This window comes from Rutidosis leptorrhynchoides, chromosome 11 (genome assembly GCF_046630445.1).
Source record: "Rutidosis leptorrhynchoides isolate AG116_Rl617_1_P2 chromosome 11, CSIRO_AGI_Rlap_v1, whole genome shotgun sequence".
NCBI classification, from domain to species: domain Eukaryota; kingdom Viridiplantae; phylum Streptophyta; class Magnoliopsida; order Asterales; family Asteraceae; genus Rutidosis; species Rutidosis leptorrhynchoides.
The window spans coordinates 128,076,807-128,099,956 of NC_092343.1; the positions used below are offsets into that span (position 1 = coordinate 128,076,807).

Genomic DNA, 23,150 nt, shown 5'->3' on the forward strand with positions numbered 1-23,150 from the left:
CGCCTTCTTATTTTGCCCCCACATTACATGGGAGATTTGAAAAGCCTCAAACTGGTCAGCGAGGTTATGAACAAGTAAAAAATACTGCTGCATGGCTATGTCATGCGCTTCAAAGTCTCCGCTGACTTGACTGCATACCAGCTTTGAATCTACATAAGCGTGCAGAATTTTAACATTTAATTTATGCGCAATACGCATACCTGCTAACAAAGCCTCATATTCTGCTTCGTTGTTCGTAACAGCAAAATTAAACCGCAGCGCATATGTACGTTCTTCGCCATCTGGGCCAGTTAAAATTACACCTGCACCCGCGCCAGCTGCGCTGCAGGCACCATCGGTGTATAACTCCCATGGTGACAAAGGTGGTACAGGCGTACCCTGATGTTCTGCCGATGCCTCAACATCCGCAGGTAACTCTGCTAGGTAATCCGCAAGTATTTGACCCTTAACCCCATTTGCGAAGAAAAATTTATTTCATGTTCTCCTAACTCAACTGCCCATTTAGCCATTCGGCCAGAAATCTCAGGCTTGTATAACACCTGAAAGAAAAATGATTGTGTTAGTCAATGCGGTAACCCCGGACATTGCCGCAAATTAGGCATGTACCAACCTGTTTGATCGGTTGATTAGTTAGAACCACAATTGGATGTGCTTGAAAGTACCAGCGCAAACGCCGCGCTGTGTGGACTAGCGCATATACTAGCTTTTCTATTGGTGAATAGTTTACTTCGCTTGATGTCAGCGTCTTGCTTACGAAGTAGACCGGCATTTGCGTTTGAGAAAACCCCAGCGTTATATTTCTGCGAAATAAATAATGCATGTAAATAGAAGAGAATGGATTACCTTTCCGCGATCTGCGATAAGAACCGAGCTGATAGCCTCTTTTGATGCCGCAAGGTACAGCGTAAGCGTTTCTCCCGATACTGGCGCGATGAGTGTTGGTAATTCAGCGAGCACCTTCTTCATCTCCTGAAAGGCTGATTCTGCTTCCTGAGTCCATACGAAGTCCTTTTTCTTCAAGCAATTCTTCAAAGTATTGAAGAATGGCAACTGTCGCTCTGCAGCTTTTGACAAAAATCGCGTGATTGCCGCGAGCTTCCCGGTTAGACTCTGCACATCTTTCTTTGTTCTTGGAGATGGTAAACTATCAATGGCCTCAATCTTTTTGGGATTCGCCTTAATTCCTCGCGCCGTCACTACATGACCTAGAAACTTGCCTTCCTTTTCCCCAAAACTGCATTTGAGCGGGTTAAGCTTCATGTTGATCCTGCGCAGAGACGCAAACGTTTCTAGGATGTCCGCGAGCCTTTATTCTTCAGTGTTACTTTTAATTACCAAGTCATCGACGTATGCTTCAAGATTTCTACCAATTTGGTGCTTGAAGGCTGCGTCAATTACGCGCTGATAGGTCGCGCCAGCGTTCTTTAATCCGAAGGGCATCTTCGTATAACAATAAATACCTTGCGGCGTATGTGATGTGTGCGAGGCGTACTAGGAAATAGTTATATTTTTACTAGGAAATACTATTAAATACGATACAATTTTACACAATTGATTTATTTATTTATAGAATGGATATACCTAAACCTTGCTACAATACTTATAGGCAGTGTACCTAATCGTGCAGTAGTGTAGTTTTTAGTAAGTCCGGTTCGTTCCACAGGGATCTTTAGCCAAGTTTAACGCTATATTAGTTTTAACTTATAATTGTAAAAATACAAAAATATATATAAGTAGTATTATTATTATAAAGGGGGTTTTTACCGTTTAGTGACCGGTTTGTCGATTTTTAAAACTTTAGTCGCAGTTAAAACCTAATGTAAAATATTAAAAATAAATATAACTTAATTTAAAGTGTAAATTAAATAACGATAATGAAATTGAGATAATTAAAAGTGCGATGAAATAAAATTACGATAATTAAAAAGTGCGATAATTAAAAGTGCAATTAAATACAATGATAATAAATAAAAGTGCCATAATTAGAAGTGCAATTAAATATGAAAATAAAGGAATTATGCTTATTTAAACTTCCGTAATCATGATATTCGACGTGTTGATTTTAGTTTATTCCCATGGGTTAATTGTCCTTTGTCCTGGATTATTCGATATGTCCATACGGATTTGTCCATAATAGTCCATCAGTCATAATCATAAATTGCGAAAGTCTTTGTCAAATTATTCTTATTCCCGAAGTCAAATATTCTAACTAATTGGGGATTCGAATTGTAACAAGGTCTTAATACTTTGTTTAATGAATACACCAGGTTATCGACTGCGTATAAATCAAGGTTTTACTACTTTGTTAACAATTACACCAATTACCCTTGAATGTAATCCACCCCTATTTCAACAAGTCTATTAACTATTAATCCAGTTCCGTGTTCGGTAAAATGAATAATTATTGGTATTTATAGATATCCCGCCCACCGTACCCAGTCAAGCGTATGTGGTTATATATAAATACGTCAAATTATAAGTCTATATATTAAATCAACGAGGTATCATTTAGTTAATATAAAACCCATTAATAGCCCATAGTCTAATTTCTACAAGTGTCGTTCTTTTATCCAAACCCCAATTATGGTACAAAGCCCAATTATCCAATTTTAATATTTAGCCCAACATCACGATTACTTCGGCATTAAATAAGCATAATAATAACTTAGCTAGAAGACATTAAATTAAAAAGGTTGAACATAACTTACAATGATTAATAATAGCGTAGCATTACACGGACAGAATTTCGACTTACACCCTTACAACATTCGCTAACATACCCTTATTATTAGAATTTAAAATTAAAATTAAAATTAAAATTAAAATTATAATATATATATATATATATATATATATATATATGTATATATTATACGAGTGAGAGATAGATAGATGGTACATAAAACTGAGCCAAAACACGCGAAATTTATAGATGTGGCATGCTACCTACTGCCATGCGATCGCATGGAATTATAGCTTCCAGGCCATGCGATCGCATGGCCTCTTTTTCCAGCTCACATGAGCTTGTTTCTATCTTGCCGACGGTTTTAAATATAATATATAATATATAAATAATTTTAAGAATTATTTAAATATTATATTTATGTGCATAGTTGACTTGTAATTTTTAGTCCGTTGCGTCGAGCGTTGAGAGTTGACTCTGGTCCCGGTTCTGGATTTTTGAACGTCCTTGCGTACAATTTAATATCTTGTACTTTGCGTTTCGCGTCTTGTACTCTTGTAATTTTGAGACGTTTCTCACCAATAATTTGAAACACTTTAATTGTACTTTGTACTTTTGAGCTTTTTGGTCGTTTGCGTCTTCAATTCGTCGAATCTGTCTTTTGTCTTCACCTTTTATTATTTAAACGAATATCACTTGTAAATAGAACAGTTGCAACTAAAAGCTTGTCTTTCTTGAGGGATAATGCTATTAAATATATGTTCGTTTTTAGCATTATTAAATATTCCCACACTTGAGCATTGCTTGTCCTCAAGCAATATAGTCTTGAAATAAAAATACTAGAATCACTTCTTTATTCTTCACACTTTGTACATCAGTGATTTCTATACGGCGGTATAAACAATGGTAGTAACGATGTGGTTTACAGTCCCACATGACTATAAAATTTAGATCCCTTAAGGAAATTGGATCTTTATGAAAATATTTGATCTTTTGAAAATTAAATCTAGCTTTTACCCTAGATAAGTTTTCCGGAATAACCCTTCACCGGTGTTTGCAAATTATTTTTGTGGGTTTTGTGGGTTTCAGATTTTAAAATTTTAGCTCAAAACTTGCGGTTTTGTGTCACCCACTTGCTAACCTTGTATTAGGAAAGCAACACGTCCAGTATACTTGCTCCGTATATTACCTTTCGGTAAACTACCGTCCGGTTGTAAAGGAAAGCGTTGAACAAGCAACTGTTAAAGCAATGTCCCCTGACATGCTTTTAATTATGGTCTATAACGTGTCGGATGCAATTACTATCCTTTGTAGGAGCAATAGTAAAGCTCACCCTTATGGTTTTTCGATCTGGCACAAGGTCTTGTCTTCGACCATGCTATGCAACCACCGTTCTTACGGTTGACACCCGATTTGGTTCAGGTGACCTAATGAATTCCAGGTGAATTCCTAGGATTTTACGTTCAATGGTAATGAACGCATTAAAAATGGGTTTTTCAGAAAACAAATCGGTTTGTAATTTTGATCAAAATATTTTCTCGTTCAAGCTCGAGTTTAGATATCATCGAATTCAATGAGTTTGTAATTCTCAATCTTTAAAGTCAATCTCAAGGATTGAGTAATATCAGGCTTAAAAGCTGATTTTTAATCTTTAAGGAGATTATCCTTTCTGGGGGTCTGATTCATTAGTCTTATCAAGCTAATTTGCACGGCGTCCTCCCCATTTTACGAGATAGATCCTCTCATGGTTAGGATAAGTCTGACCACTTGGCGACCCTGTTTGATGTTGAGGTCCGTGGATTTCCTGCTGATTTTAGAGATGACTTTTCTAGATTTTTCGTCAACCTACAGCTGGTCTAGACGACAACTTCATGACCTAAATCAAGAAGCGCGTGTCTTTTTCGGAAGACTTTACTTCCTTTTAATGATGGAATTGATTCATCGTGTAGATCCATCTTTCTTTCAAATATATTACAGTAAATCGGGTAAAACTGATTAGTTTAGTCTAAAGCAAAAGCATCTTCAGTTATTTGTACAAAAATATGTGATATATGTTCAAAATAACTTGGTAAATTTTTCCCACACTTGGCTTTTATTTTCCTTTTTATTGTCTTCTATTCCATTTTAAATGAATACTAAAATTTTGATTTGTTTCTCAATTTATGTCCTTTCCGAGGTAACAATAATTTCGGTGTTAACACCTAGTTTTATCGTTCATAAATATGTATAAACATGATTTTGAATTCATTTAATTGAAAATTTTGAAAAATTTTACTAGAATTGGTAGTTAGTATATAAGACTAGGGCTGTTCTTTATTATCAGAGAGCACTAGATTCTAATACAACTACTGCTTTACTAGTATTTTTAATGGTAACCAAGTGTTTAAGTTAAAATTTTAAAAATCCGAAAGAATTTAACCCCTTCCCACACTTAAGATCTTGCAATGCCCTCATTTGCAAGAAATCAGTAATAGTTTAAATTATTGAGGGTGATTAGCGTAGAAAAATGATTAAATTTTACCAAAGTTTTCAAACATATTGGCGTTTGTTTGTTGAATGATAAATGGTGCACATCATTTATTCATTCTGTCTTGTTGTTACATCACATTTGTTTTTCGTTTTTTTGTCAAAATTAGTAGCTTTTGCTGAACTTAATGCCAGTCTTTGAAAATACGTTGTTTTACCCTGTTGTGTACAATTGACAATATACATACAATACAAATATAAACATGCATGGTAATTTAAAATGGGACTTAAAATCCCACTTTCAAATCAAATATGAAATATTGGTACAAAATAATAAAAATATTAAACAATACATTAATGTATCACAATATCATATGTTTAAACATAAATAAATAAAAATAATAAAAAGATAAAAATCATAGAAATCACCAACTGGGACTATATCAATCTGGATAGGGGTTCCAGTTCATGTTGTCGTCCGGGTTCCATGGTTGGTGATAGGTGTACTGGTAGGCCTGGTTAGGGTCGTAGAGAGTATATGGTGGTCTCATCTCGGGCTGTTGTGGAGGATAGTAAGCGGGTCGGGTCGGAACGTAGTGATCCTGAGGTGACGGCCGGCTCATAATCTGTCGCTGATGATAGTCCCATCTATCATGTTGTCGTTGCCTGGAATGCTAGTAATCATTCCGGGCTTGCCACTGCTCCATCCGACTAAATCTTTCCCCGTTTGTCATATCTACCTCATCTACACGCTGGTAGACGTCAGTCATAGCCTCCCTAATGACATCCCTAATGTCATCCGCTTCCTCCATTTCCTCATCTGAAACTCTCTCTACTTGAGGATGACTACCTTCATAGGGTACTGGCTGGTTGCGTCTGCTCTTTAATACCTTAGCACCCTTATAGACCTTCAATCCTAAAGGCTCAACCTGTTCCCTACATTCCAAAAGTGGACCTCCTTGATCTTTATCTACACCTAAATACTCTCCAACGAGAGTAACAAAAATACCTCCTCCTATTATTCTCCCTTCTTTTATTCCTTTCACCATCTTAGACAAATAAAAACCAACACAGTAGGGGATATTAACAAAGCTTCTTGGGTCTTGAATACACTTTAGGTAAAATAAATCATGTAAGGTCATTTTCTCCTTGTTGTGACCTCTCTGTGTAATCGAGTTAGCCAGAAATCTATGAATTATACGAAGTTCGGCTTTGTTAATATGTAAGTAGGAGTGTTTTCCTCCCAGCGTAAAAACATTATAGTTTGACATACGCCTCCAGACGGCGTTCGCGTCAAAATTCCTATCTACCCTTTCACCACGATAAATCAAATTCATACAATCAGGTAGTAGTAATTCACCAGGAGTATATATCTGTAAAGCCCTGGCCATGTCCAGCATGGACATCCTGTACATATAACGGCCAAGTATAAATCTAAGAAAACTTCTATCATCTAATCTATCTACATCTACATTTAATGTTATAGTACTCATCAGCTCAACACACCATTCCTTATATACAGGTCTACGAATGGTGAATAGACGTTCCCAATCGGTAAAAGAAGAACTGCCATACCTTTGGATCAGATGCTCCCTAACTGAGTTAGCTAGTTGGACCCTTTCCAAAGGATCCCAATCGATTACCATTGGCACCTCTACATTTTTCGGTAGCAGTTTGAATTTGTTACTTTGATATGCCGGGTAATCCCTCCAGCTTCTATCGAATCTCAGATTAGGATGCAACGTGTGTTCAGGAATTGTTGGGTATTCTACTGGCGGATGTATCAGAAATACTATAAAGGCATCAACAAATTGTAGCGGATCATAATAAGGTACGTGTTGATCAGGCTGTTATTGTAGTTCCTGTTGTTGCTCCGGTTCAGGTTCATATTGCATTTCTAGTTCAGGTTCTGGAGCAGGTCGTCTAGATGATGATGATGAACCTCCAGTTTCAGTATTAGTAAATCTCTGCAAAACACATTAAACACAAAATTTGTGCATCCAAATATGCATTAGTGTTAGCAAAATAACAAATTAACACAATTACAATAACATGTTAAATCAAAATTAAACTTATACACATTTTCACAATTTTAACAATTCTACACTTTTTCAAATAAGCATAAATGAAAATGTTTACAAAGTTCATAAGCATTCAACTCAAATAACATGTTAAAACAACCATTACTAGCAATTAAACAAGTCTCAAATGGCAATTATATCAAATTAATCAAGTTCATGAATTTTGGACCTAAAAAGTCCACTTTAATTCTCAAAAATCATGTTTAGGATCAAAGTTTGGATCATTTAGCTACCTAAACATGTTACACTACTTAATTTAGCAATAATTCATGACAAAAATCGGCCATAACCTGTCTATATCAAAAAGCCCCAAATTGCTCAAGAACACAAACCCTAGATTTCTAAAATTTTTGAAGTTTTTGGCTTTAAATCATGTTAAATAGCGTCAATCTAGGTTATACATGTATAAAATACTAACAATTTAACTCTAATTATACTAGAAACTAACAAAATCAAATTAGGAAAAATATAGCTCAAGAACACTTAAAATCAAATTTAAAGAGGTTTAGGGTTGAAATTGTTACCCTTTTTGATAAACTCCTTATCAAATTCATGTTTAGAGCGGATTGTAGCGAGAAATTTGGTTGAATTTGGTGAAAATTTGATGAAAATTAGAGGTGATATGGGAGTGTATTCGTGTATGTGTGTGTTGGAGCGGAGAGAGCAGAACAGTCGACTGGCTTTTTGATCCTGGCCAATTTTTCAGTTCCATGCGATCGCATGGATCCTAAGGCCAAATCCCATGCGATAGCATGGAGTCCGGGTACAGTAACTTTTTGTTTTTTTTTTTTTGTTTTTTTTATAAAAACCATATAATTAATTAAAAATTAAAATTTTGTTTCTTTTTAGGATGAGGGCGTTTCGGAACGATGTCCTAGTCCGTCCCTCGACAAAATTTTAAAATTTGTCATTTTTAAGCGCGGTTTTAAAAGTAAAGATTTTTGGGTTTTTTAAATATTTTTAGCATATTTTAATTCAATAAGCTTAAAAATAATGATAATAAAAGCTCTCGTCCCTCCCTTGGGTAGAGCAATTTCAGTTCAACGACTTAGTTTTCAACTCACGACGAATTTTAAAAATCAAATTTTTAACTTAGCGAAATAAAGTAAATTTTGTTTTTAAATTCACACCAAACTTAAATTTAAAATGCATAAAATTAAAAATTCATATTATGAAAATTGAAAATTCACACCAAACTTTTATTATAATTTTGTTTTTATACATACAAAATTATATTAAAAATATTAAATTTTCAAATATTTACAAACTTAAATATATTGATTTTAAAAGTTTACAATAATAATTTAATATTAATATATTAATTTTAATAACAAAGTAAAAATAAAATTAAAAATCTTTTTGGTCTTTTATCCCACTTTAATCAATCAAATATTATCAAAAATATACGCCCCTCTTTTCGGTAAAGTAATTTCGGCTATATTACCTAGTTTACTCCTGACGAATTTTTGAAATATTTTGGGTTGATTGATTAAAGATATTTATACCTTAAGAATAAACGGTAAATTTCGCTGTAATGTAATAAATTTTTGTATGATATCAATAATTTCGGTTGCAAAACCTAATTTTATTGAGTATCAATTTAATACTTTATAGCGAACAATTTAGCGTTTATTATCAAAAGGTTAAAAGCAATAAAATAAAAATAAAAACTATACATACTTACCTGTGAGATAGAATTCTCAGTGACCTGCTTTAGCCCACTCATAGGATAGTCGGACTAATTGGTTTTCCATAGCTACATAGGCATAACCTCGAGCATTCAACGATTTTTCTTCGAAACATATGAACGGTCCTTCTCTACATAAAGTAACGAACTCGGTAATGGAATATGTCTGATTCGTCGAGCATTTTCCTTCGTGTGACCATTTTCCGCATTTGTGACATCTTTCAAGGTGTCGTGATCTTCTTTTTGCTGCGGATTTTGATTTTCCTTTACCAAAATGTAACTTATTATGATCGTTCCTGAGTTCTTTTCTTACTCCGTCCAATTTGACTCTTATTACTGATACCAGGTCACTCGAGAGTGTGTCATTATTACGTTTAGTGATCAAAGCGTATAGCATTAGACCATGGTTCAGATCATAGGAATTCTTCATCTCGTAAAACCTAAAAAAATAAAAATTCAGAATGGGGGGAGAAGACTAGTTCTTTAGGGTCTGCTAGGGAAAGACCTTTTGGATTCCAATCTCGAGAACTACATGAAAACAGAATATCTAACTCTAACAGAAATACATATTATCCTTTAAAGACTTGATTCTCCCCACACTTAGTTAGTTGTGGTGTTGAAATTGTGATTAACTTCGTTGTCAACTTCCATCGGACTATCTATGTAATGTTTAACTCTGTGACCATTAACTTTAAATTCAATCCCTTTTGAATTTATTAATTCTACTGTTCTGTACGAGAAAACTCTTTTAACTATGAACGGTCCAGACCATCTTGATTTCAATTTTCCAGGAAATAGCTTGAATTGTGAATTGAAAAGAAGAACTCTGTCTCCTTCTTTAAATTCTTTTGAACTTCTGATTCTTTTATTATGCCATTTATTCGTTCTTTCCTTATAGATTAGTGAATTTTCATATGATTCATGTCTTAATTCTTCTAATTCGGTTAGTTGACTTAACCGTAGACGTCCAGCTTCATATAAATCAAGATTACATGTCTTCAAAGCCCAAAATGCTTTGTGTTCAATTTCTACTGGAAGATGACATGCTTTTCCGTAAACGAGTCTAAAAGGTGTGGTTCCAATTGGAGTTTTGTAGGCTGTTCTAAAAGCCCAGAGTGCATCCTCCAATTTCATGGACCATTCCTTCGGATTTGATCCTACAATTTTTTCTAGAATACGTTTTAAAGCTCGGTTGGTGTTTTCAACTTGTCCACTTGTTTGTGGATGATATGCAGTGGAGATTTTATGAGTTACTCCATATCTTTTGAGAACTTTCTCAAGTTGATTATTACAAAAATGAGTACCCCGATCACTTATTAAAGCTTTCGGTGTTCCGAACCTTGCAAAAAGACGTTTTAAAAAGTTGACTACAACTCGTGCATCGTTAGTTGGGAGAGCTTGTGCTTCCACCCATTTAGATACATAATCAATGGCAACGAGAATGTAGAGATTATTATGAGATTTTGGAAATGGACCCATAAAGTCAATACCCCAAACGTCAAATACTTCACATACTTGAATGAAATTCTGTGGTATTTCATCACGTTGACTTATTTTTCCGGCCCTTTGACAAGCATCACAGGATTTGCAAAGGAGGTGTGTGTCTTTGAAAATTGTAGGCCAATAGAATCCAGCATCGTAAACTTTTCTTGCTGTAAGTTGAGGTCCATAATGCCCTCCTGTTGGTCCTGTGTGACAATGGTTTAAGATTTGACTAGCTTTATTTCCGAATACACATCGACGTATTATTCCATCGGGATAACTTTTAAACAAATGTGGATCTTCCCAGAAATAGTGTTTTATATCACTAAAGAATTTCATTCGTTTTTGGTACGACAACCCTTTTTCAAGGAATCCACATACTAAGTAGTTTGCATAGTCTGCAAACCATGAAATTTCATTATAATCTATCTTTAATAGATATTCATCAGGAAAGTTGTCTTGTATGGCCGATTCATTCAGAACTTCTAATTCAGGATTTTCAAGACGAGAAAGATGATCAGCGGCGAGATTTTCTGCTCCCTTTTTATCTCGGATTTCAATATCGAACTCTTGTAAGAGTAAGATCCAACGGATTAATCTTGGTTTGGCATCTTGTTTCGAAAATAGGTATCTAAGAGCAGAATGGTCAGTATAGACCACCGTTTTAGCTAGAACGAGATATGAACGAAATTTGTCAAAAGCAAAGACAATAGCAAGGAGTTCTTTTTCGGTTGTTGTGTAATTCGTTTGTGCTCCTTGTAGAGATTACTAGCATAATATAATGGTTGAAATCGTTTTTCAATCCTTTGTCCTAAAACGGCTCCCATTGCAAAATCACTTGCATCGCACATTAGTTCAAACGATAGATTCCAATTTGGAGTTATCATGATCGGCGCATTAGTGAGTTTTTCTTTAAGAATATTAAAAGATTTGATGCATTCATCTGAAAAGATGAATGGAGCATCCTTTTCTAGGAGTTTATTCATAGGAGTGGCAATTTTAGAAAAATCTTTTATGAAACGTCGGTAAAAACCGGCATGCCCTAGAAAACTCCTAACTCCTCTAACATTGGTGGAATGTGGAAGTTTAGCAATTACATCTACTTTAGCTCTATCCACTTCAATTCCTTCCTTTGAGATTTTATGTCCAAGAACGATGCCTTCTTTAACCATGAAATGGCATTTTTCCCAATTAAGAACTAGATTTGATTGTTCGCATCTAATAAGCATTCGTTCAAGATTAACTAAACATGATTCAAATGTATCACCGAAAACTGAAAAGTCATCCATGAAAACTTCCATGCATTCTTCTATCAAGTCGTGAAAAATTGCCATCATGCACCTTTGAAAGGTTGCAGGGGCGTTGCAAAGTCCAAATGACATGCGTTTGTAAGCAAAAATACCATAAGGGCACGTGAACGTGGTTTTCTCTTGGTCCTCAGGTGCTATTGTGTAGTGACCCGAACTTTTCCATGTTTATATATATTAATTGAGATTGATATTTACATGATTAAATGTTTCCAACATGTTAAGCAATCAAACTTGTTAAGACTTGATTAATTGAAATAGGTTTCATATAGACAATTGACCACCCAAGTTGACCGGTGATTCACGAACGTTAAAACTTGTAAAAACTATATGATGACATATATATGGTTATATATATAGTTAACATGATATTATGATAAGTAAACATATCATTAATTATATTAACAATGAACTACATATGTAAAAACAAGACTACTAACTTAATGATTTTGAAACGAGACATATATGTAACGATTATCGTTGTAACGACATTTAATGTATATATATCATATTAAGAGATATTCGTACATCATAATATCATGATAATATAATAATTTAAAATCTCTTTTGATATTATAAACATTGGGTTAACAACATTTAACAAGATCGTTAACCTAAAGGTTTCAAAACAACATTTACATGTAACGACTAACGATGACTTAACGACTCAGTTAAAATGTATATACATGTAGTGTTTTAATATGTATTCATACACTTTTGAAAGACTTCAAGACACTTATCAAAATACTTCTACTTAACAAAAATGCTTATATTTACATCCTCGTTCAGTTTCATCAACAATTCTACTCGTATGCACCCGTATTCGTACTCGTACAATACACATCTTTTAGATGTATGTAATATTGGTGTATACACTCCAATGATCAGCTCTTAGCAGCCCATGTGAGTCACCTAACACATGTGGGAACCATCATTTGGCAACTAGCAAGAAATATCTCATAAAATTACAAAAATATGAGTAATCATTCATGACTTATTTACATGAAAACAAAATTACATATCCTTTATATCTAATCCATACACCAACGACCAAAAACACCTACAAACACTTTCATTCTTCAATTTTCTTCATCTAATTGATCTCTCTCAAGTTCTATCTTCAAGTTCTAAGTGTTCTTCATATATTCTACAAGTTCTAGTTACATAAAATCAAGAATACTTTCAAGTTTGCTAGCTCACTTCCAATCTTGTAAGGTGATCATCCAACCTCAAGAAATCTTTGTTTCTTACAGTAGGTTATCATTTTAATACAAGGTAATAATCATATTCAAACTTTGGTTCAATTTCTATAACTATAACAATCTTATTTCAAGTGATGATCTTACTTGAACTTGTTTTCGTGTCATGATTCTGCTTCAAGAACTTCGAGCCATCCAAGGATCCGTTGAAGCTAGATCCATTTTTCTCTTTTCCAGTAGGTTTATCCAAGGAACTTAAGGTAGTAATGATGTTCATAACATCATTCGATTCATACATATAAAGCTATCTTATTCGAAGGTTTAAACTTGTAATCACTAGAACATAGTTTAGTTAATTCTAAACTTGTTCGCAAATAAAAGTTAATCCTTCTAACTTGACTTTTAAAATCAACTAAACACATGTTCTATATCTATATGATATGCTAACTTAATGATTTAAAACCTGGAAACACGAAAAACACCGTAAAACCGGATTTACGCCGTCGTAGTAACATGAAACTTTGATTTAAAAGTTGTTATTCTGAGAAAATGATTTTTATTATGAACATGAAACTATATCCAAAAATTATGGTTAAACTCAAAGTGGAAGTATGTTTTCTAAAATGGTCATCTAGACGTCGTTCTTTCGACTGAAATGACTACCTTTACAAAAACGACTTGTAACTTATTTTTCCGACTATAAACCTATACTTTTTCTGTTTAGATTCATAAAATAGGGTTCAATATGAAACCATAGCAATTTGATTCACTCAAAACGGATTTAAAATGAAGAAGTTATGGGTAAAACAAGATTGGATAATTTTTCTCATTTTAGCTACGTGAAAATTGGTAACAAATCTATTCCAACCATAACTTAATCAACTTGTATTGTATATTATATAATCTTGAGATACCATAGACACGTATACAATGTTTCGACCTATCATGTCGACACATCTATATATATTTCGGAACAACCATAGACACTCTATATGTGAATGTTGGAGTTAGCTATACAGGGTTGAGGTTGATTCCAAAATATATATAGTTTGAGTTGTGATCAATACTGAGATACGTATACACTGGGTCGTTGATTGATTCAAGATAATATTTATCGATTTATTTCTGTACATCTAACTGTGGACAACTAGTTGTAGGTTACTAACGAGGACAGCTGACTTAATAAACTTAAAACATCAAAATATATTAAAAGTGTTGTAAATATATTTTGAACATACTTTGATATATATGTATATATTGTTATAGGTTCGTGAATCAACCAGTGGCCAAGTCTTACTTCCCGACGAAGTAAAAATCTGTGAAAGTGAGTTATAGTCCCACTTTTAAAATCTAATATTTTTGGGATGAGAATACATGCAGGTTTTATAAATGATTTACAAAATAGACACAAGTACGTGAAACTACATTCTATGGTTGAATTATCGAAATCGAATATGCCCTTTTTTTACTAAGTCTGGTAATCTAAGAATTAGGGAACAGACACCTTAATTGACGCGAATCCTAAAGATAGATCTATCGGGCCCAACAAGCCCCATCCAAAGTACCGGATGCCTTAGTACTTCGAAATTTATATCATATCCGAAGGGTGTCCCGGAATGATGGGGATATTCTTATATATGCATCTTGTTAATGTCGGTTACCAGGTGTTCACCATATGAATGATTTTTATCTCTATGTATGGGATGTGTATTGAAATATGAAATCTTGTGGTCTATTATTATGATTTGATATATATAGGTTAAACCTATAACTCACCAACATTTTTGTTGACGTTTTAAGCATGTTTATTCTCAGGTGATTATTAAGAGCTTTCGCTGTCGCATACTTAAATAAGGACGAGATTTGGAGTCCATGCTTGTATGATATTGTGTAAAAACTGCATTCAAGAAACTTATTTTGTTGTAACATATTTGTATTGTAAACCATTATGTAATGGTCGTGTGTAAACAGGATATTTTAGATTATCAATATTTGATAATCTACGTAAAGCTTTTTAAACCTTTATTGATGAAATAAAGGTTATGGTTTGTTTTAAAATGAATGCAGTCTTTGAAAAACGTCTCATATAGAGGTCAAAACCTCGCAACGAAATCAATTAACATGGAACGTTTTTAATCAATAAGAACGGGACATTTCAGTTGGTATCAGAGCGTTGGTCTTAGAGAACCAGAATTTTTCATTAGTGTGTCTTATCGAGTTTGTTAGGATGCATTAGTGAGTCTGGACTTCGACCGTGTTTACTTGAAAAATGATTGCTTAACAAATTTTGTTGAAAACTATATATTTTAACATGTGAATATTATGTGATATATTAATCTCTTAACGCGTTTGATATTATGTGATAGATGTCTACCTCTAGAACAAGTCCCATTGACTCACCTAATAATAATGAAGAGTCAAATGTAAATTGGAATGATTCGTGGACTGATTCACAAGTTCCCGAAGAGGAACCGGAAGAAGAGTCGGAACCGGAAGAAGAATCGGAACCGGAAGAAGAATCGGAACCGGATGAAGAAATAGAACCGGTGGGGGAAATAATAAAACGGTTAAGTAAAAGAAAATCCTCAACCAACCGACCAAGGTTAATTATGGTCAATGGTGTTTCCGCCAAGGAAGCAAAATATTGGGAGGATTACCAATTCTCCGATGAATCGGATTCCGACGAGAATTCCGATGATGTTATAGAAATTACCCCAACTGAATTTAAAAAGGCAAAAGAAAATAATAAGGGAAAGGGCATAAAAATAGAGAAATCTAATTCCAACCCCGATGAACTTTATATGTATCGTCAACCCCCGAAGTCCTTAAGTTGTAACAATGACCCGGGAACCTCTAAACCACCAGGTTTTTCTAAACCAATGTGGATCACGACGGCTCGTATTAGGGGAACATCATATATCCCTAGAAACTTGGCAAAACGAACCAAAACCGAAGAAGAAGAAACGAGCGAGTCGGAATAAGATAGTTGTATTCGTGTGGTGTAATATATGTAATATAGTGTGCTTATGCTTTATGATATATGTAAAAATTGCTTGTATTAATAAGTATTTTTTTATGAATCTAACTCTTGTCTATTTTACAGTTTAAAAACACAAAATGGATAGACAACCCAATATTTTAAGAGACCTACCCGGAGACATGATTGATGAAATCTTGTCTAGAGTCGGTCAGAATTCCTCGGCACAACTATTTAAGGCGAGATCAGTTTGTAAGACATTCGAAGAACGTTCCAAGAATGTCTTGGTTTATAAGAGACTTTCGTTTGAAGAATGGGGGATATCACATTGGGAAACCCATAAGTTACGATGTGTTTACTTTGACGCATATATTGCGGGGAACCCAAATGCTATTTTACGCAACAGGTTAAGAAATTATTTTGACTCAATATATCCGAATATTGGACTTCGTGATTTAGAAAAAGCGGCAAACATGCAACATAAAGAAGCATGTTATGCTTACGGATTAGTAATGTTCGCTTCTCACCAAAGTGAGAACAAGAACATCGGGCTACAACTATTAAACAAAACGTTTCCACAAGTGACGGAGTCGGTAATTGGGGTAAGAAATGAGGTTTTTAGATTATTACGAGACTGTTGGACATTACGTAACCCTCGTCCCTTTGACGACGTTACAACACGCTGTCTTATCAACGGCCATAACGGTTATGTTCCACAAGACCAAGGATGGGAAGTAGTCCTAGTAAAACCAGAATGCATGACTTGTTTCTGGACGTATGAATTACGTGTCTTTATTGCCTTTGCTGAACGACTTGTGTACTAGCTAGAATTATCTTCACAACCATCTTGTATCAAATTTATTGTGTGCTATATTTCATGCTATATGTAAAATAAGCGGTATTGTAAGTTTGTAAAATATTGTGTAAAAGTTTGAACGCGAAATATTATTATAATCAGTTTTTCATATAGAATTGTAGTAGTTGAATTGTATATTAGCTACTAAGTATGAACTTAACGGGTAGGTACTACCCGAATTTAAACTTATAAAACGCTAATATGAAGAAAAAGCTTTTATAAATGAGTTCATATTATGCTACGAAATACTATTAACTACTCTTAATATTCTGTATGATTAACTTGTTCAATTTAACTATTTTGAAGGAAATGACACCGACTACTCGACACACCGTGAATATGAATGAAGAGGAATTCCGTACTTTTCTAGCTTCAAACATAGCCGCAGTACAGGCTGCGCTACATACCAACAATAACCTTGGATCTAGCAGTACAGGAAATCGTGTAGGATGCACCTACAAAGAATTCACTGCCTGCAAACCTTTAGAATTTGATGGAACCGAAGGACCGATCGGATTGAAACGGTGGACCGAGAAGGTTGAATCGGTGTTTGCCATAAGTAAGTGTAATGAAGAGGACAAAGTGAAGTACGCTACGCATACCTTCACAGGTTCTGCGTTAACATGGTGGAATACCTATCTAGAGCAAGTGGGACAAGATGATGCGTACGCACTACCGTGGTCAGCATTCAAGCACTTGATGAACGAGAAGTACCGTCCCAGAACCGAGGTCAATAAGCTCAAGACAGAACTTAGAGGGTTACGAACCCAAGGATTTGATATTACCACGTACGAAAGACGATTCACAGAATTGTGCCTATTGTGTCCGGGAGCGTTCGAAGATGAGGAAGAGAAGATCGACGCGTTTGTGAAAGGATTACCGGAAAGAATCCAAGAAGATATAAGTTCACACGAGCCCGCCTCCATACAACAGGCATGTCGAATGGCTCACAAACTAGTGAACCAGATTGAAGAAAGAATTAAAGAACAGACTGCTGAAGAGGCCAATGTGAAGCAAGTCAAAAGAAAGTGGGAGGAAAACAGTGATAAGAATCGCCAATACAGCAACAACAGCAATTACAACAATAATCGCAACAATTATCCCAACAATCACAACTACAACAAACGGCCCAACAACAACAACAACAACAACAACAACAACAACAACAGCAACTACAACAATCATCCTAACAACAATAATAACCGCAACAACAACAACAATCAGAAGCAGCTATGCCAAAGGTGTGAAAAGTATCACTCGGGGTTCTGCACCAAATTTTGCAACAAGTGTAAAAGAAATGGTCATAGCGCGGCGAAGTGTGAGGTCTACGGACCAGGGGTTAATAGAACGAAAGGAAACAAATGGTGTCGGAACGAGTAATGGCGGAGCAAGTAGTGTCGGAGCAAGTTATGCCAATGTAGTTTGTTATAAATGTGGAAAATCGGGCCACATTATTAGAAATTGCCCGAACCAGGAGAACACGAATGGACAAGGCCGTGGAAGAGTTTTCAATATTAATGCGGCAGAGGCACAGGAAGACCCGGAGCTTGTTACGGGTACGTTTCTTATTGACAATAAATCTGCTTACGTTTTATTTGATTCGGGTGCGGATAGAAGCTATATGAGTAGAGATTTTTGTGCTAAATTAAGTTGTCCATTGACGCCTTTGGATAGTAAATTTTTACTCGAATTAGCAAATGGTAAATTAATTTCAGCAGATAATATATGTCGGAATCGAGAAATTAAACTGGTTAGCGAAACATTTAAGATTGATTTGATACCAGTAGAGTTAGGGAGTTTTGATGTGATAATCGGTATGGACTGGTTGAAAGAAGTGAAAGCAGAGATCGTTTGTTACAAAAATGCAATTCGCATTATACGAGAAAAAGGAAAACCCTTAATGGTGTACGGAGAAAAGGGCAACACGAAGCTACATCTTATTAGTAATTTGAAGGCACAAAAACTAATAAGAAAAGGTTGCTATGCTGTTCTAGCACACGTCGAGAAAGTACAAACTGAAGAAAAGAGCATCAATGATGTTCCCATTGCAAAAGAATTTCCCGATGTATTTCCGAAAGAATTACCGGGATTACCCCCACATCGATCCGTTGAATTTCAAATAGATCTTGTACCAGGAGCTGCACCAATAGCTCGTACTCCTTACAGACTCGCACCCAGTGAGATGAAAGAACTACAAGGCCAATTACAAGAACTTTTAGAGCGTGGTTTCATTCAACCAAGCACATCACCGTGGGGAGCTCCTGTTTTGTTTGTCAAGAAGAAAGATGGTACATTCAGGTTGTGTATCGACTACCGAGAGTTGAACAAACTTACCATCAAGAACCGCTACCCACTACCGAGAATCGATGACTTATTTGATCAACTACAAGGCTCGTCTGTTTATTCAAAGATTGACTTACGTTCCGGGTATCATCAAATGCGGGTGAAAGAAGATGATATTCCAAAGACTGCTTTCAGAACACGTTACGGTCATTACGAGTTTATGGTCATGCCGTTTGGTTTAACTAATGCACCAGCTGTGTTCATGGACCTTATGAACCGAGTGTGTGGACCATACCTTGACAAGTTTGTCATTGTTTTCATTGATGACATACTTATTTACTCAAAGAATGACCAAGAACACGGTGAACATTTGAGAAAGGTGTTAGAAGTATTGAGGAAGGAAGAATTGTACGCTAAGTTTTCAAAGTGTGCATTTTGGTTGGAAGAAGTTCAATTCCTCGGTCACATAGTGAACAAAGAAGGTATTAAGGTGGATCCGGCAAAGATAGAAACTATTGAAAAGTGGGAAACCCCGAAAACTCCGAAACACATACGCCAGTTTTTAGGACTAGCTGGTTACTACAGAAGGTTCATCCAAGACTTTTCCAGAATAGCAAAACCCTTGACTGCATTAACGCATAAAGGGAAGAAATTTGAATGGAATGATGAACAAGAGAAAGCGTTTCAGTTATTGAAGAAAAAGCTAACTACGGCACCTATATTGTCATTGCCTGAAGGGAATGATGATTTTGTGATTTATTGTGACGCATCAAAGCAAGGTCTCGGTTGTGTATTAATGCAACGAACGAAGGTGATTGCTTATGCGTCTAGACAATTGAAGATTCACGAACAAAATTATACGACGCATGATTTGGAATTAGGCGCAGTTGTTTTTGCATTAAAGACTTGGAGGCACTACTTATATGGGGTCAAAAGTATTATATATACCGACCACAAAAGTCTTCAACACATATTTAATCAGAAACAACTGAATATGAGGCAGCGTAGGTGGATTGAATTGTTGAATGATTACGACTTTGAGATTCGTTACCACCCGGGGAAGGCAAATGTGGTAGCCGATGCCTTGAGCAGGAAGGACAGAGAACCCATTCGAGTAAAATCTATGAATATAATGATTCATAATAACCTTACTACTCAAATAAAGGAGGCGCAACAAGGAGTTTTAAAAGAGGGAAATTTAAAGGATGAAATACCCAAAGGATCGGAGAAGCATCTTAATATTCGGGAAGACGGAACCCGGTATAGGGCTGAAAGGATTTGGGTACCAAAATTTGGAGATATGAGAGAAATGGTACTTAGAGAAGCTCATAAAACCAGATACTCAATACATCCTGGAACGGGGAAGATGTACAAGGATCTCAAGAAACATTTTTGGTGGCCGGGTATGAAAGCCGATGTTGCTAAATACGTAGGAGAATGTTTGACGTGTTCTAAGGTCAAAGCTGAGCATCAGAAACCATCAGGTCTACTTCAACAACCCGAAATCCCGGAATGGAAATGGGAAAACATTACCATGGATTTCATCACTAAATTGCCAAGGACTGCAAGTGGTTTTGATACTATTTGGGTAATAGTTGATCGTCTCACCAAATCAGTACACTTCCTGCCAATAAGAGAAGATGACAAGATGGAGAAGTTAGCACGACTGTATTTGAAGGAAGTCATCTCCAGACATGGAATACCAATCTCTATTATCTCTGATAGGGATGGCAGATTTATTTCAAGATTCTGGCAGACATTACAGCAAGCATTAGGAACTCGTCTAGACATGAGTACTGCCTATCATCCACAAACTGATGGGCAGAGCGAAAGGACGATACAAATGCTTGAAGACATGCTACGAGCATGTGTTACTGATTTCGGAAATAGTTGGGATCGACATCTACCGTTAGTAGAATTTTCCTACAACAACAGCTACCATTCAAGCATTGAGATGGCGCCATTTGAAGCACTTTATGGTAGAAAGTGCAGGTCTCCGATTTGTTGGAGTGAAGTGGGGGATAGACAGATTACGGGTCCAGAGATTATACAAGAAACTACCGAGAAGATCATCCAAATTCAACAACGGTTGAAAACCGCCCAAAGTCGACAAAAGAGCTACGCTGACATTAAAAGAAAAGATATAGAATTTGAAATTGGAGAGATGATCATGCTTAAAGTTGCACCTTGGAAAGGCGTTGTTCGATTTGGTAAACGAGGGAAATTAAATCCAAGGTATATTGGACCATTCAAGATTATTGATCGTGTTGGACCAGTAGCTTACCGACTTGAGTTACCTCAACAACTCGCGGTTGTACATAACACTTTCCACGTCTCGAATTTGAAAAAATGTTTTGCTAAAGAAGATCTCACTATTCCGTTAGATGAAATCCAAATCAACGAAAAACTTCAATTCATCGAAGAACCCGTCGAAATAATGGATCGTGAGGTTAAAAGACTTAAGCAAAACAAGATACCAATTGTTAAGGTTCGATGGAATGCTTGTAGAGGACCCGAGTTCACCTGGGAGCGTGAAGATCAGATGAAGAAGAAATACCCGCATCTATTTCCAGAAGATTCGTCAACACCTTCAACAGCTTAAAATTTCGGGACGAAATTTATTTAACGGGTAGGTACTGTAGTGACCCGAACTTTTCCATGTTTATATATATTAATTGAGATTGATATTTACATGATTAAATGTTTCCAACATGTTAAGCAATCAAACTTGTTAAGACTTGATTAATTGAAATAGGTTTCATATAGACAATTGACCACCCAAGTTGACCGGTGATTCACGAACGTTAAAACTTGTAAAAACTATATGATGACATATATATGGTTATATATATAGTTAACATGATATTATGATAAGTAAACATATCATTAATTATATTAACAATGAACTACATATGTAAAAACAAGACTACTAACTTAATGATTTTGAAACGAGACATATATGTAACGATTATCGTTGTAACGACATTTAATGTATATATATCATATTAAGAGATATTCGTACATCATAATATCATGATAATATAATAATTTAAAATCTCTTTTGATATTATAAACATTGGGTTAACAACATTTAACAAGATCGTTAACCTAAAGGTTTCAAAACAACATTTACATGTAACGACTAACGATGACTTAACGACTCAGTTAAAATGTATATACATGTAGTGTTTTAATATGTATTCATACACTTTTGAAAGACTTCAAGACACTTATCAAAATACTTCTACTTAATAAAAATGCTTATAATTACATCCTCGTTCAGTTTCATCAACAATTCTACTCGTATGCACCCGTATTCGTACTCGTACAATACACAGCTTTTAGATGTATGTACTATTGGTGTATACACTCCAATGATCAGCTCTTAGCAGCCCATGTGAGTCACCTAACACATGTGGGAACCATCATTTGGCAACTAGCAAGAAATATCTCATAAAATTACAAAAATATGAGTAATCATTCATGACTTATTTACATGAAAACAAAATTACATATCCTTTATATCTAATCCATACACCAACGACCAAAAACACCTACAAATACTTTCATTCTTCAATTTTCTTCATCTAATTAATCTCTCTCAAGTTCTATCTTCAAGTTCTAAGTGTTCTTCATATATTCTACAAGTTCTAGTTACATAAAATCAAGAATACTTTCAAGTTTGTTAGCTCACTTCCAATCTTGTAAGGTGATCATCCAACCTCAAGAAATCTTTGTTTCTTACAGTAGGTTATCATTCTAATACAAGGTAATAATCATATTCAAACTTTGGTTCAATTTCTATAACTATAACAATCTTATTTCAAGTGATGATCTTACTTGAACTTGTTTTCGTGTCATGATTCTGCTTCAAGAACTTCGAGCCATCCAAGGATCCGTTGAAGCTAGATCCATTTTTCTCTTTTCCAGTAGGTTTATCCAAGGAACTTAAGGTAGTAATGATGTTCATAACATCATTCGATTCATACATATAAAGCTATCTTATTCGAAGGTTTAAACTTGTAATCACTAGAACATAGTTTAGTTAATTCTAAACTTGTTCGCAAATAAAAGTTAATCCTTCTAACTTGAATTTTAAAATCAACTAAACACATGTTCTATATCTATA

At 35.2% G+C, this 23,150-nt stretch overlaps 1 protein-coding gene across 1 annotated transcript in view; it reads left to right on the plus strand.

Annotated features, from left to right (window-relative positions):
• Positions 1–350: 350 nt before the first annotated feature.
• The window catches only part of LOC139874932 (uncharacterized), a 76,403-nt gene continuing 53,603 nt past the window's right edge, over positions 351–23,150 (plus strand). The window contains exon 1 of the mRNA XM_071862322.1: positions 351–410. Within this exon, the coding sequence (XP_071718423.1) occupies positions 351–410 (60 nt within the window). The remainder of the gene's footprint in view (positions 411–23,150) is intronic.